We start from the raw sequence: 14,866 nt of genomic DNA, 5'->3' as shown, positions 1-14,866 counted from the left end.
AATACAAAGAGCAGAATAACACTGTTTGATAGAGCAAATTCTCAGCTGCAAAATGCTATTTTGCAACATAGTCACCACCATTGGCTATGCATTTTTTTTCCAGCAATGAACAAGAGCCTCGTGTCACGCTCATAGAATGCTGTAGCACAGTGGTGACCCACTGTTTCACAGGTGCTACGATGGCATTGTTGCTAGGAAAAAATTGCCTGTGTGGTCCATCTTTCATCAGCCCAAACACACGGAAGTCAGAAGGTGCCAAATCTGGACTATATGGTGGGTGTGGTAGGACAGTCCAGCCAAGACTGGCAGTGTGCTCCACAATCTTCAAACTGATATGGGGTCTGGCTTAAGGCTGTCTTCTTTTCTGTCCTGACTCTGGTAGCTTGAGCCTTCAGCTTAGTCAGCATTGTGACATGGCAATCAGAGCTGATGGTTTGTCTGGGTTCCCAGAAATCCAGAAGGATCACCTCTCTCCTGTCCTACAAGGCAGAGCACTTCCCCTGCTGAGAGCTGTCTTCAACTTTTTCTTCAGTGGGAGATTGACATGTTGCCATTCCACAGGCTGCTGTTTTGACTCCAGCTTATAGAGGTGACACCTCATCTCATTGCTGATCATTATGCTGTCCAGGAAATTGTCACCTTCACCTTCATTTTGGTTCAGTAGATCCTGATAAACTTGCATATGGTGTTTCTTCTGTTGGCCTCTGGCACTGTGGTCAACATAATAGGAGACATTACTTTTGAAGCACACCTTGTACTTAAACAGATGCACGTAGGGAAATGGTTGAAAGCAGGGAGAAGATAATCTCTACCAGTGATGCAGGAGAAGAGGAGGAGGAAGCTGGAATATCTCCAGCAAAGGATTTCTGCTGCTTATGGGACCCTTCAACAAAGAGTTTGTTTGATGGGCTGACTACCAGCAGCGTTGATTCACAGTGCCGCTCAGCCACACGTTGCTGTGGTCTTGGTGTCAGGAACACTCAGTAGGAAACTAGAGGTTGGAAGTGCCTCGTCGATGGGGGTTTTGTGTGTGGGTTGGTTCAGAGTGACCACAGAGCTGCTCTGTGATGGCAGTTTCCACCTTGTGTAGGCTTCTTGGTTATGAAGGTGCTTCTAGCAGTTGTGGCCATTTTCTGCTGCCTGCTTGGTTTGCTGATAGAGCCACGTGAGGCTGCCTGCTGGAAAAAGTTCCCGAAAAGATCAGTATAACGATTGCTTCTACCCAGAATCAGCAAAGTGATCCAGTTTCTAATTAGGTACCACAAAAAAAAAAAAAAAAAAAAAAAAAAAAAAAAAAAAAAACACCACCAAAAACTATCAGTTCTGCAAGCAGGGGAGTTGTGAAGCAGGGACAAGCATGAGTGAGTAGGAGGCTCGGGAGAGGGTGAAGTCTGAATGCACCAAAGCCTTGCGGGGGTGGCTTTGGCTTTTGACCAAAATCAGATATTTGATGGATTACTGCCTAAGTATTTACCTTTTTTTCTTCTATGCACTCAGCTAGTCAACTAGTCTGGGGAAGTGAACAGAGTGAGGGGGTGCTGGGGGGGAATTGATTTTTTTGTTGTTGTTGTAATTTCTCAGAGTTCAGCTCCAGTTCACTGTGCAGGAGTGTTCCCAACTGTGTGCTGCAACAAGCAGCCAGGGGAGTGGGAATTACTGGAACCAGTATTCCTTTTGTAGAGTTCTCTAGCTCGTTTCTTTAGGGGTAAAAAGAGGAGCCTGGGAATTGTGGCCTTGTAAACAGGAGTGGCTGTCATTGGGCAGTATTTGAGAACTGCTGTCCTTTTACACAGTCTACTTATACTTTGAATACTCTTTTTATATATAAATGTTACAGTACACACAATAAATACATATTTACAATGTTAGACTATGTCATACTTTTTCTGCAGCTTTGGAAAATGATTGTTGCTGCATTCTTTTTTTCCTGTCATATCTTGGCATCTATCGACGTACCTTTGGACAACACAGTGCCGCTCAGGCTGCCGTTCATAAAGGTCACTTGTGATCACTCTCTTTTAAACCTTAATTCAAAAATTTGTGTTGAGAGACGAAGGATGAGATGGTTCAAAACTGCCCATTTAGGATCTTGGAGTCCTCCACTGTTTTCCTGCCTAAGCCTGTTTGGTCATATAAAGTGAGCACAGTCGAGCATTCGTAATAACAAACCACATCTGAAGAGAATAGTTCCTGGCTCAGAAGTAGTGCCAAGACATGTAATCTTGTTACTGAGAAGTGGAGTCTGCTGATTTCAAAAAATGTTGGTTGGGTGTTGATATTTACGCTTGCTTTGCACGTAGAGTTAATGTGCCGTTGTTGTTTCTTTCAGGTCCGTTGGTACGTTTGCCCGAGCACTAGATTGCAGTAGTTCTGTCAGACAGCCAAGTTTGCACATGAGTGCTGCAGCAGCCTCTAGGGACATCACACTGGTAAGGTTTATAAGTGGGACTTCAGTTATTGAGAGATGTAAGATAATTCACCTTCTCAATATAACAGTTGGCAAAAGGAAAGGGCCAGATGGACTGTAATTGTGGCCTGCTGTGAACCAGATCCTGTCTTTGTAAAGGAGCCCTTTATTTACATTGAAGGAAATTTTTCTGGCTTTGTGCCTCCTTACGATCCATCTTGGGTAGCTCAGACCTTTTATTTCTTGAATGTTTTGACCATGCTTCACAGCCCATCTCTTCCATAGGCTTAGTGAATAATGGTCTTAAAAAGAATCCACGTGCTTGTCTGCAATGTCGAAATGCCAAAATACCACTTAACGCTTCCCCAGCTGCCACTGCCATCCTTGGGCAAAATTGTCTAGAGGGGAAGAGTTTGTGTTCAGATAAGAAATTTCAGTTGATGGAGTTTTCTTTGAGCTTCGCTTTAAAGCTCCAAAGGAGTGGTGATTCTGTGAATATTTTGTAATTGTAAAGGATACTTAATAGAGAGGAATGGGAAAACTGGAATTTCTGTGCTAGAAAGAGTTGAGAGGAAGTGCGAATAACACTTACAAAGGCTCCAGAGTGCTGTTATCAAAATCTCACCTCATAACTGGTATAATATGAAATCATTTGTAGAACAAACTCTAGCATAAAACACTGTAGGTTGATGAGGCATGTGCTCAAAGCTCTGATAAATGGAAGACAGATAACATGCTGATTAAAACAACAGAAATAAAGCCAAGCTTTCATTTAAAATACCAGTTCCTCACTCTCAGTGTGTTCTCCCCTCTTATAAATGACAAGTCACTATCAGTTCTAGCTCAGCTTTCTCATGAATAACTGCTCACTCAGGATAATTCTTCCTACTCAACTATTATATGCAACTTAAATCCTTTTTGGAGTTTGTGACATTTGAGGCAAATGTGTGTGTGCTTAAATATTTGTTTTTATATGCAATTTGTGAGGATTATTTGACAAAAGAAGTGCATGGCTAAGTTAATTAGAAAATATACCCCCAGTCCTCTATCTTCATCTGGTGAGTGGGGCTCTATCCCCTGCATTTTCTTAACAGTAGTGCTGCAGTGGTGGTGCTGGGGATTAGATAAAGTAGGAATTACTCATATGCAGATGCTCACATTCCAAAAATCCTACTATTTTTTAGTGAACATAAGACTTGTACACTGAAAATTATCTTGAATCTGGGGTTGGAGCAAGTATTTACTGACTTGGTGCAGATGTAGTACACTGTATCCACAGATACCACTGCATGGCTTCTGTTACTGCTGTTAAATTGCTAAGTGTTTTTCCTGCTGGATGCTTGTTCTAACATTTATTTCTCTTTTACAACTGTGTAGTTTCATGCTATGGACACTTTGCACAAAAATGTCTATGACATTTCCAAGGCGATCTCTGCGCTTGTGCCACAAGGTGGGCCAGTCCTGTGCAGAGATGAGATGGAGGAGTGGTCTGCTTCAGAGGCAAACCTCTTTGAGGAAGCACTAGAAAAATATGGAAAAGATTTCACTGACATTCAGCAAGATTTTGTAAGTATATGAAGTGGGGGCCTGCATGATGAGGCTGATTCTGATTGGAGAACAGAGCTGATTTATTGCTTGTCTGCACTGAGTTGTTTTTCTTCATCTTGAAGAAGAGGGCTTTGAACTGGTGCATGTCTTGCAGTAAGCCAGGGGAAGACAGACCTCATGCTGAAGACAGCCTGCTGTACAGTCAGAATTTCAAATCACTGATGATTGATTTTTCCTCCAGAGATGTTAATTTAAAATAGTCTGCTTGACTACAACAGAGTGGATACAGGAAAGCCTTGCTGCTGTAGAGTAACTTGTTTGAAAGAGTACTGAGCCTGGAACATGGAAACGTAGTCACTTTTATATTATCTCAACAAAGGATCCTCTGAAAGTTGGAAAAAGGAATCTTGGGCATCCGTGGGAAGCGTCCTGTAGTTTGGCCAGATCTCCTCCATAGGTATTCAGCCAGCAGATTGAATGGAGCACTGTAGGAGAGCCAAGTTGCAGTGCATCACTGTTCGACTCCTCAGAACAAAACAAGTAGTGTCAGTGTTGCTTGTCCTGTGCTCTAATCTTTTAGATGAAGGGACTTGGAAGCCGCACAACACTCTATAGTCCTGCTGAAAGCCTCTTGCTTTTCACGCAGAGAACAGAGCTGGCATGGCATGTTTCTGTTAGTAGTTATCATTTTACTCTTTTTTTAAGGACCCACTCCATAGAAGTTTTGCAAAACAGAGCTATAAGACTGTCATCATGATTCCTAAGCTTGAGTCTTTGCTGCTCAAAGCAGCAAAACTGTCTCAGCCAGTGGACTGTCTTCCATGTTGACTCTGAATGGTTTGCTATGAAGCCAATGCAGCATGAAGATTTACCTGTAATCTGCTTCTATACTGAAAGCACTATTTTTTGAAAGGTCCTGTTTAAAGTGGGTGCCTCTGATGTCTTTAGTTAACGTCTGAATCTCTTATCTTTTTTGCTATCAGTGTTAGTAATTGCAAACTCTGTTACAAACTGTCTGCCAGAGGAATTCTGTGAATTTTGGTGAGGCTGCATCCAGAAATGACTGTTGCTTTTCCTTTCTGTCCCTAGCTCCCATGGAAATCCTTAACAAGCATAATAGAGTATTACTATATGTGGAAAACTACAGACAGATACGTTCAGCAGGTAAGAAAGTCAGAATCACCTCTTTCATTACAAGAGAAGCTGCTTTACTTGCCACTGGAGCCAAACATTGCCGCTTTACTCCTCTTTGTGGAGTTCAGGCTTTCCAATAGGTGGATTCTGTAATCACCCAAAGTGCTAATCCCTTATCACTCATCAGCCATCCTGTAGACATGTGAAAGTTCCAAGCCAATTAAAGTGGCAGCGAACATTTAAAAATGTCAAAGCCACATGTTTACATCTGTTTTGGAATGAAATAGCTTGAGGAAGTATATGCAGTTAATCTCTGCCTGTGTAACCAAGTTCAAGGTCAGCAGTAACTTCAATTTAGGGTTTTTATGGAGGCAGTTGTGATCTCTTTCACATAAGTACTGCAGGGTGTTTGGAAAGCTTTGGTGGCTCAAATTCCCAGACTCCTAATACTTGAGAATCAACTTGGGTTGCTGTTTACAGTCATTTTTTTCTCCTCCTTGTTTAAATACAAAGGCTGCTTGGTACCTTATGTAATGAAAACATGATGCAAGAAGTATGTGAAAAGTTGTAGAATAACGATGGCTGAAAAGCACTTAGAGTATTTAATAGGAAAACTAATTAAAAGGGAGAAATGCATAATGAATTGGTAATTATCAGTGTAATGTTTAAGCACCTATTTAAAGCATTAGAAAAAGTGTAGTCACGGAATCATCCCACCTTAACTTGCTTTGTTACACGTTCAGCCTAGGATAAAGGCTAGATGCTTGGGACATTGACCAGCATTTGGCACGTGCTAGATTTGGCTGTCAAGATCTGCAGTGCAGTTTTTTTTTTGCCATTCTCTTTGTGATTGGAACATTTCAATTTATGGAGGGCTCCTCAGGCAAATCGAAACCCTCTTTGAATAAGTTCTGTATTGCAGGGGTTTTTTTTGTTTAATATATTAAACAGAGTTAATGCTTGCATCCTCATTCTGATATTTTTCTGAATTCATTCCTTGATTGAAACTTTTCTTTCCTATTAAGGAAAGCACAATAGGAAGTGAGACCATCAAGGAAGCTTGTGCAGTGCTGAAAAAATGTGCCAAAGTAGTAGTTGCATTCTTCTGCTAGTTCCAATTTCTTGAGCTTTCCTATTACAAAGACAAAATTGCAGAGGGGATACTTGCATGAAGGAGTTTGATTATTTGTTCTTGCAGCAATAAAATAGTAATTAAAGAAGCACTGCAGTTTCTTGTATTGTTTTGCTGCATTCTTCTGCAGTGAGTTTTCTATCATGGTTGTGCTGTTGTACCTCACGTGTGCTGCCCAGCAAAGTACAGGGAGTGGGATTTGGGGAAAACTTCCAATTAGAGGCTGTGCACTTAGGAGACAACGTGAGTATAAGGTGAGCAGGTAGAAACTGCAGAACCACAAGATACCACGTCCATTATGTTTGATCTGAGCTGAAGACCTCGTCTCAAATTCCCAGACTGTACAAGCAAATAATACAGTAAACATTTATAAAAAGCCTGGGGGAGCTGTCTGTATATAACCACAAATAAAGCATAGGAAGTTTTCTTTGGAATAATGGTGCATTGCATTTGATATGTTCAAATTCTTTCACGGTGCACAACTGTCAACATCATTTTTTTTTTTTCCCAGTGTTTTGTCTGTGTCAGTTCTTTCCTTAGTCTAACAGCACAGAATGGTGCTGGGCTTTATAGCACTTCTGTACCTGAGATACCGAAAATGTGCTACATAAGGGTCTGGCCATTGCGTATTCTGAGTTGTTTCACTTCCACTTGGCCTCTTTTTAAGGGGGTGATTAATTTATCTTTCAAGTCTGTGTGTTATTTCCCCACTCACAACTGCTAACTTGCTCATTCTTGTAGATTCCATTCTTGTAGATTCTTCCATTCTTAGAAGCATTAATTTAAGCTGTCTGTTTTTGAGAGTTGCACAACTTTGTTGGGAAGCCTTTGTCACATGTAGACTGCCTGCTTTGAAAACCAGTTACTGAGAAGTGTTTGCTTTCTTCTGTATTTCCTTTGAGAATTTCTTGGATCAAGAAAGAACTCTGTCATGTCCCTGAAGAAAAATCTTATCTGTGCCATGAAGGAAGCTGAATTTTGAGTGGACTTGAGCAGAAAAACTTTTTTCAGGACTGAACAATAAGTGTGGAGCCCTGTGCAAGCTTGAAACTAGAGCTCCTATAGTCAGAATATTTGGGAAATAAGTAACACAAGATGCTACTGATTGAAGTGCTAGCATGCAGAAATGTTTGTGCTTGTGTGGAGGGGAAGGAGAGGGCTGCTTGGTACACCTAGGATGGGAAGGCTTAAAAGCACTTCCTTGCCTTGAGAATAGGCTGATGCGATTGAACAGGACACAAAAGGACTTGCTTCAGAGCATGGATTTCCTGGGTTTCTTACACACTGATTTATATTTGTCTTGAGCTACGCTTTCGCTTTTGGTAGGTATTAGCATAATTAAAGTTCAGTCACTTGAAGTGGAGATCCAGCTCTCCAAGAGCAGATCTGCTAGAAGGAATGTCAATGGGCTGCCAAAATTCTGCACATTGTTCTGTCGGAGGAACCTTTTTGGAGATGGCCTGAAGAAATGCAGTGTCCCATGACTCCTGTGAATGGTTTTTTTTGTTTGTTTTTTTTTGTTTGTTTTTTTTTTTTTTTGAGTCAGATTTCACATAAATTGATTCAGAAGCAGCAAAATATCATATATCCATTTATTGGTTTAAAACGGTTTGAACTGACATCCACTTTCGTGTGGACTACTTTCAAGAGCAGTCTGAAAGCTCTTTAAGAGTTGTGTGGTGTTTGGGCATGACTGTGTTACCATTCAAAGTGCAAGTCAAGTTCTTAAGTAGTTGTGTGTTCCAGGATGATGTTCTTGTTTGTTTGTTTGTTTGAAGATCTTTTAATGCTGTTTTGTGTATCATGAGGGGAAGTCCTGTAAACTTCCAAGTGTAACACTATCCAGCTTTCTGAGAGTGAAAGACTTAAGTCTTACTGAGTTTTCATTTGTGCTTGAGGAACATGAAACTTCAAGAGGGAGCTCAAACATTACAAATTCCTGCTCTCTTCTCTTTTTATTGTGTAGAAGCGCTATTAAAGTGCTGCAGAGATTAAGTAGGAGAAAAAGACTGGTTTCAAGGTATGTGGAGCTGGAAAAGCAAAAATGTAAAGGGGGAGATGGAGAACATGAAAGTGCCAGTAAATTTGACAACGTGAGGCAGGGGGAGCTCTGGTAGGTCCTGATGCAGATACATAACATCTTTACTGAGGAAGACTAACCTTTGTACCTAGGCGAGAGCTCTGAGTGACATCCTAATTTACTAGAACTCATGAAGTACTGTGTGCTAGCAAAGTAGAAATATCATCAGAGAAATGCTTTCCCACATACGTAGGACATGCTGTCCCCAAACACCTCCTATTAATCCTGCAGTATCCTGGAACTGGAGTAGTTTTGGCAAGCAATTAACAGAGGCTGGAGGTATTGTACATCAGTGCTGGAGGAGCCCTGGCAGCTGGAAGCACTTCTGCCAAATGCATCATGTCCTAATTACCTCCCCCGTGCCTCCCAGCAGCATTGGTGTGCTCAGGGTATTGAGGGGAAAGATGCAAAACTCGGATTCTCCTGCATCCAGAAGGCACAGGCTAGAGAATATTCTTCCCCAGGGTGAACTAAAAGGGGCTCAATATTTGAGATGCCCCCATACTGCCTGCTAACCCAACTCTTGCACTGTGGACCTTGAAATATCCTCTGCAGTCCTGGATTTTTTCTGTTACTTTCTCTTTATGAACACTCACTCTGTAGAAAATGGTTCACAAACATTTGTTTGCTGTAATGCATCATATTTTAAGACTTTTCAAGCTTATGGGGTAGAATGAAAGATGTTAACTCTGGGCTGTAAAAAGGACAGGCATTTGCACTGAATCATATACAGTATTTTAATGTACTTTTAATTCCTTAGTCCTAGGGGAGATTAAAAAGAAAAAAGTATGTAATATCTCCCTTTAGTAAGGAAAATGTGATGAGGATGTGCTTAAGATAGATGGACATGCATATGCAAGTTAGAGATACAAGATCTCGTTTGTGTCAAGCCTCTGGAAGAAGTTACAAACAGGATTCTTTTGGAAGGGGAATGTTAAGGCGCAAATCCATTCCTAACAGGCAAAGGAACCCAGCAGAGCACTTCTCTATGGGGAGAGCATTCTTGTATTTTCTGCTGTCAGAAAGTATCTGAGGCTCCTGAAGTCTGCACTATTGGTCATCCACAGCTACAAACAGTGCAGAACCAACCTCTTCATATCCAGCTCATTATAGGGCTTCTGGAAGCCTTCGGGTGTCCTGGTACGCTAGACTGTAATAAAGGCATGTTCTGTATGAAATGTTTGGCCTTGATCTCAAGGCAGCTGAGGGTATTGCTGGGCCCAGGTGACCTGCTGGTAGCTCAGAGCTTGCACCATGGTCATCGTTCACAAATCAAATCCAGTGTTACCATTCATCATCCCTTCCCTAAAATGTTGCTTAACAGGCTAAGTAAACCACGTCTCCAAGGCAAATGACTTTAGATTGCAAATAGCAAAATAATTCTGCTGTTGGTAATGCTTTGTGCTTGCACGAGGCTTTTCCATTCATAGATTTCCAAGACTGTCACAACATAATGACTCTAGCTGGTGCCCTTGGGAGCTTTAATCAAGAATACTGCAGTTTCCCGTTCCCTCCCCTTCAATTTCCAGTAGAAATCTAGTGGAAGTTTAGAAATCAGAACAAACAAGTTCTGTACCAGTGAAAGTTCCCTGAATTTCCTGCTTTGCCCTCAAGGAAATGTGATTCTTGTACAAAGTTCATTAAGCAGTAATGGAAGTGTTTATCAACATTTGATGTTAGGCTGCCTTGACATCTTCGTTCTCTGGTTTTTAAGATGGGTTGACTTTTATTTGCTGGAAAAGGGAATTCTTTCAGAGCCCAGAGAGATCTGGTGAGGGACTGTCAGGCTGTCAAATGGAGAACATGCTTCAGGCTGCCCCTCTGATCAAAGCAAGCTTTGTGCTTACTGGAAGCTTTTACTTAATTGCTTTTACACGTGACCATCATGTCCCTATAAAAAGAATTTATATATTCCCATGTGCCACTTTTTTTTTCTTTTCAGTTCTATTACATTTTCTTGTGCTTCTTATTTCTATGCAGATGCTGACGTCTGCTTTACAGTTATTATTTTCCGAGACTGTGCCTTGAGGCTGTTCATTTAAAAAAATAGTAAACAAATTGAATTAATCTGTTTGTCTAGAATATGAGTGAAGCTCCTAGCAAACACTGCCCTGCTGGTTTGTCTGGAAAGCATTCTCAGGGCTTTATGCAGACTGCTGTTACTGGCTTGGGTGTTGAATAGAATGGGCCTTCAGTAGGGGATTGGGGTAGAAGCCTCCAGAGGTTCCTTTCATAGAATCATAGAATGACTTGGAAGGGACCTCAGGGATCATCAAGCTCCAACCCCTCTGCCCCATGCAGGGCTACCAACTTCCACATTGAATACTGGACCTGGCTGCCCAGGACCCCATCCAACCTGGCCTTGAACACCTCCAAGGACAGCGCATCTTTCACCCTAAGTTTATTTGGTTTATGTAAGGAGAGCATTTTACTATTTAACGAATGTGAAGGTTTGAGTTTTGAAAGGAGTTCCTGGCCAGTTAACAAAGCTCCTGCTTGTTGTCTTCCTGTGCCTTGTTGTTTCTTGTGCCGTATGCTTTGTTCAAAGCAAGGAACAGTGCCGTTTTGAAGGCATTTATCATCCACTTCCCATTGAAAGGATCCTGTAATCCACCTCCTCCAGAATCATGGATGGAATGGCTGTTGTTTTGTTTTTTGGTTGTTTTTTTTTTTTTTTTTTTTGTTGGTTTTTTTTTTTTTTTTTTACCAAAAAAAGGACGTATAAACTTCTTAGTGTGCTTCCCCATTCTCTGAAAGGCTATTTGTTTTGTCTGTGTTTTTCCTTGAATGTATCTTTGTTATGCTCCTTAGCATCTTTTGGGAAATATGGTTTTGACCAGGAGCTACTTGTTTGGTGTAGTTAAACTCTTTTTTTTAAACCCCTTTGATGTTCTCTGCTACCTGACTGCAAACGTTCGTGCCTGGAGTTTGTTTCCTTTTTGTCTACAAGCGGGTCAGTCATGTAGTACCTTTTTACAGAAAGCTTTTTGCCTTTAGGAATTGAAGCAGATGGGTTGGCCATGGCTGATATTTAGTGTGAAGTGATTACATACCATCATTACCCAGCAGTTTTCTTAGTTCTGTGTCAGTTCTTAGTTAAGCTGGTAGCCTTTAAAAGAAAATCTCAGCTGTAAGTTTTCAATCAGTTAAAATAAGAAAAATAAATAAGAGGACCATCAACAGAGTCTTTCCTTCAAACTCAAGTTCTTTCACCTGTTGAGGAAATATGATGGAGTAGATATTTTGCTAGGCCTGCTCCCATCCAGTTGGTGTGTATTACCAAGGAGGGCTGACATGTCACATGTATCTCTGCAGGGGAAGAGAAAGCAATGTGGAAGGAACAGTGTAGGAGTTTGTATTGGAGCGAATAGGAAAGGAAAAATTGTCCTCAGTCATTTGAGGTCTTTCTTTTTTTATTTTTATTTTTTCAAAATGCTGCGTGCATAGGCAATTAATGCCCACAGTTGTTTCAATGTATGTTTTCCTCTTTGAAAAGGACTTTGTAGTAGCTGCTCAGTGAAAGGAACGCTTACTTGTTTGTTAATAAGTGCTTGTGTTTTTACAGGTGCATTGTATGACTCCAGGTAAAATAGCCCTTCTTTTCTTTTTGTTTCCCTAACCTTCTTTCTGATGTTTTTTTTCTTTTCAAAGAAACGATTGAAAGCAGCAGAAGCAGAAAGCAAGCTAAAACAAGTGTATATACCCAACTAGTAAGTATCTTTATTGTTTTGTTCTATTTTATTTCATTGTGTCTGGGTCGTAGTTTCCATGGCCTGTCAGTGTTATATATTAGCTTTAATTATATAATGAGAGCCACAGTCGAACAATGTCAGAGAATTACTAAATTAGGTTACCAACATAACGAGCCTTCTGCTGACGCTTAAATAGGCTTGAGTTTCTTTTTATTTTAGCTGAGTTAATGCTAAACACCCAGATGCTAATAAACAACTCGGAGCCCTGTGGAAGAGAAGATGATAGCTGTAGTATTTCAAAGCTGGCGAGAATAAAGCAGCTCTGCTCCCAGCGTGCCTCTGCTGCTGCTCTGAGCGTGCAAAGGGCTGAGCTGCTCCCACGAGCCGACCTCCTGCTTCAGGAGCACAGAGTGTTTCCTCCACGGGTAGCTGAGGGCTTTCCCTGCAGGGCTTTCCTGGTTACGTTGCTCTGCTGTCACGTTGCTCCTTTTGCTCGTATCATACGCTTCCTGAAGCAACCGTTGCTTGTCTTCTGACTTCTATATTGACTGTGCTGTTGGGGACTTGCTAGCAGGCCCATACTGTTATGCACAAACAACAATAACAAATAACAATAGTAATTAATTGCATAATCCTAATGCATCTGTTTTTCTTAGTTATTGTTAATATCTCCCGTGTGGATTTACCAAAGTATAGGTGTCGTGTTCATAGTGAAGGCAGACAGAGCTCTTGTCATGCCATTTTTCAACAGTATTGCCTTTTTCTGGAGGGTGTTGCTGTGCTGGGACACTGGACGTCAAATTAGATGTGAACTCAAAATGGGCTAAGCTTGGAAAGCAAAAGCCAGTGTAATTTGGACTGCAAATGCAAAAGGTTATTGCAGATGAGAGGTTGGTAGTCTTGTGTTGATGTTCGATTATAGTGTGTGTAGTAGGGCTTTGTTTCTGAAAGGTTACAGTGCTTATTTGATAATGACTGTCTGGAGTGATATCTTGTCCCTTAGCCCTTAATCTCAGCAAGATAATTCCTGTTGCTATCTAGAAAATGCAAGTAAATCAGCAACTTACCTCTCTGCTTCAGGACAAGCCTGTCTCTGGTGTTTATTTCCAGTCACAGATGACTTTTATCAGTGTTGTTCCTAAACTTACATGTTAACTGACAAAATGGATTACAAATTTAGCTTCTCCTTCATTATCCTTATGTATGTATCAGGAAGAGTATCAGTTGTGTACGTGACGATCCCACCTGAAAGCTTCTGCTTGATTTTTTTTTTTTCCCTATTAATACCTGCAAACGTGGCAGCAATTTAAGCATTTCTAAAATTTTACATTATTTCTACTCAAGTTTCATTGCAAAATCTGGCACATGACGAATATATTGCATCTGCATTGCCTTTTGCCCTAGAAGAAGATTATATTCTTAGTTTTTAAAAGCAGTACACAGTGTAAGGATCTAGATATCAACATTATTGATTTGTCCTTATCGTGTTACTGAGCCCATTCCTGTTTCAAGGCTTGAACCATAACGATCTGCTTGTCACCTCCATAATAAATTACTGGATGTAGCCCTGTCACAAGACCTGTGCAGAAACACATCAGCTGATTGAGTGAAACCTTTTCCAGCAATAACTGGAATAAAATTGTTTGCAAGTAGAGGCCCAGAAGGATATCATTTGTCTCTGGCTTACTTCCAAATGGTCGGACTTTCATTTGTTCCTGCAATGTTAATAGAAAAATCTAGAGCAAAGGGAAGAAAAATAGCAAGAAAAATAATGGAAGCAGCCTTCAAGAGTGATTTGTCATCCTACATGTATATTCGACAATGAAAGATAAGGGCACTAAGTGAAGCTTTGTAGTTGATATTTTTTAACATAGGAGTGTACTACAAATTTGTGATATGAGGAACTGAAGCATGGAGAGACTGCATGCTTTGTGCAGAGTCGTTCATGTGATTGATGTGAGGTTCTCCAGTCCTCAGGCAACATCCTGGGTGTTGGACATCAGTTTCTGTGCTCCTCCCAAGAAGAGCCCCAGTATTGGGCAGAGATCTGTAGTTGATGTGACTGAACCCAGTGCTTGTGCGTGGCTTTGTGAGGCATCTCTAGGGCTGTGTCAGTGGGAGTGGTGTTAAATAAAGCAGTAGCAGAATCTGAATGTACAGGGAGATTCCATATTCTTGTTCTTTTCATCTTGCCAGTGTGACGGTAGGATTTGCAGAGCATTCTTCTTCCAGTCTCAGTCATTCTTCTTCTGTGCATTCTTCTTCTGACTTCTGTAGCCAAACTTCTTAAGCCTTTGTGAGAGTCATATTCTGGTTTTACAGGTCTTATGGGCATCTTATGTACTTGTTACTTGCTTCTGTACGATGACAGTCAGCTTGTTGAGCTGGTGCTTGTGGGGATTAGAACATCTGCAAATCATGAAAGCCAAGGCTTGCAATGTTTGGCAGCTTTTCTCTTTTGCTTTAATCCAAACGATATCAGCAGGGGAACAGCAAGGGGAGAATGAAGTGCTCAAAACACTTAGGGTCTCCAGTCTCTAAAATGTACTGATGTAAAATGTAAATTCTAACTATATCTGTAGATGTAAAATATTGCACATAGAATACATTGATTTATCTCGGAATCTTGAAGCACTTCCATGAGCTGTAAATACTACCTCACAAACATCGTAAAATAGGGGAATAATATTTCCCCCTGCCTCTTTTTTAATTTAAGCTAATGGGGGAATTGGAGGATTAGGTCAGAGCTTTCAGTGGTTACAAAGGGAGACTGCTTGGCAAGCTGAAGATAATTCCTTTGTCTGTTTCTTTATCATCTTCTGCCTGAGGTGCAGGACTTTTCTCTTTTCCTTTTTAATGATGCAGAGATCCAT

General features: G+C 40.9%; 1 protein-coding gene across 1 annotated transcript in view; it reads left to right on the top strand.

The window, feature by feature from the left end:
* Positions 1 to 14,866, top strand: part of MTA1 (metastasis associated 1) — a gene marked incomplete at both ends in the record, with an annotated part of 68,558 nt that overhangs the window by 29,181 nt on the left and 24,511 nt on the right. Inside the window, 4 exons of the mRNA XM_079535286.1 lie at positions 2,330 to 2,429; positions 3,785 to 3,973; positions 5,045 to 5,119; positions 11,953 to 12,011. Of these exons, the coding sequence (XP_079391412.1) occupies positions 2,330 to 2,429; positions 3,785 to 3,973; positions 5,045 to 5,119; positions 11,953 to 12,011 (423 nt within the window). The remainder of the gene's footprint in view (positions 1 to 2,329; positions 2,430 to 3,784; positions 3,974 to 5,044; positions 5,120 to 11,952; positions 12,012 to 14,866) is intronic.

This window comes from Tetrao urogallus, assembly GCF_951394365.1.
Source record: "Tetrao urogallus genome assembly, chromosome: 5".
Classification (NCBI taxonomy): Eukaryota; Metazoa; Chordata; class Aves; order Galliformes; family Phasianidae; genus Tetrao; species Tetrao urogallus.
This window is presented reverse-complemented; position numbering and strand designations above follow the sequence as displayed.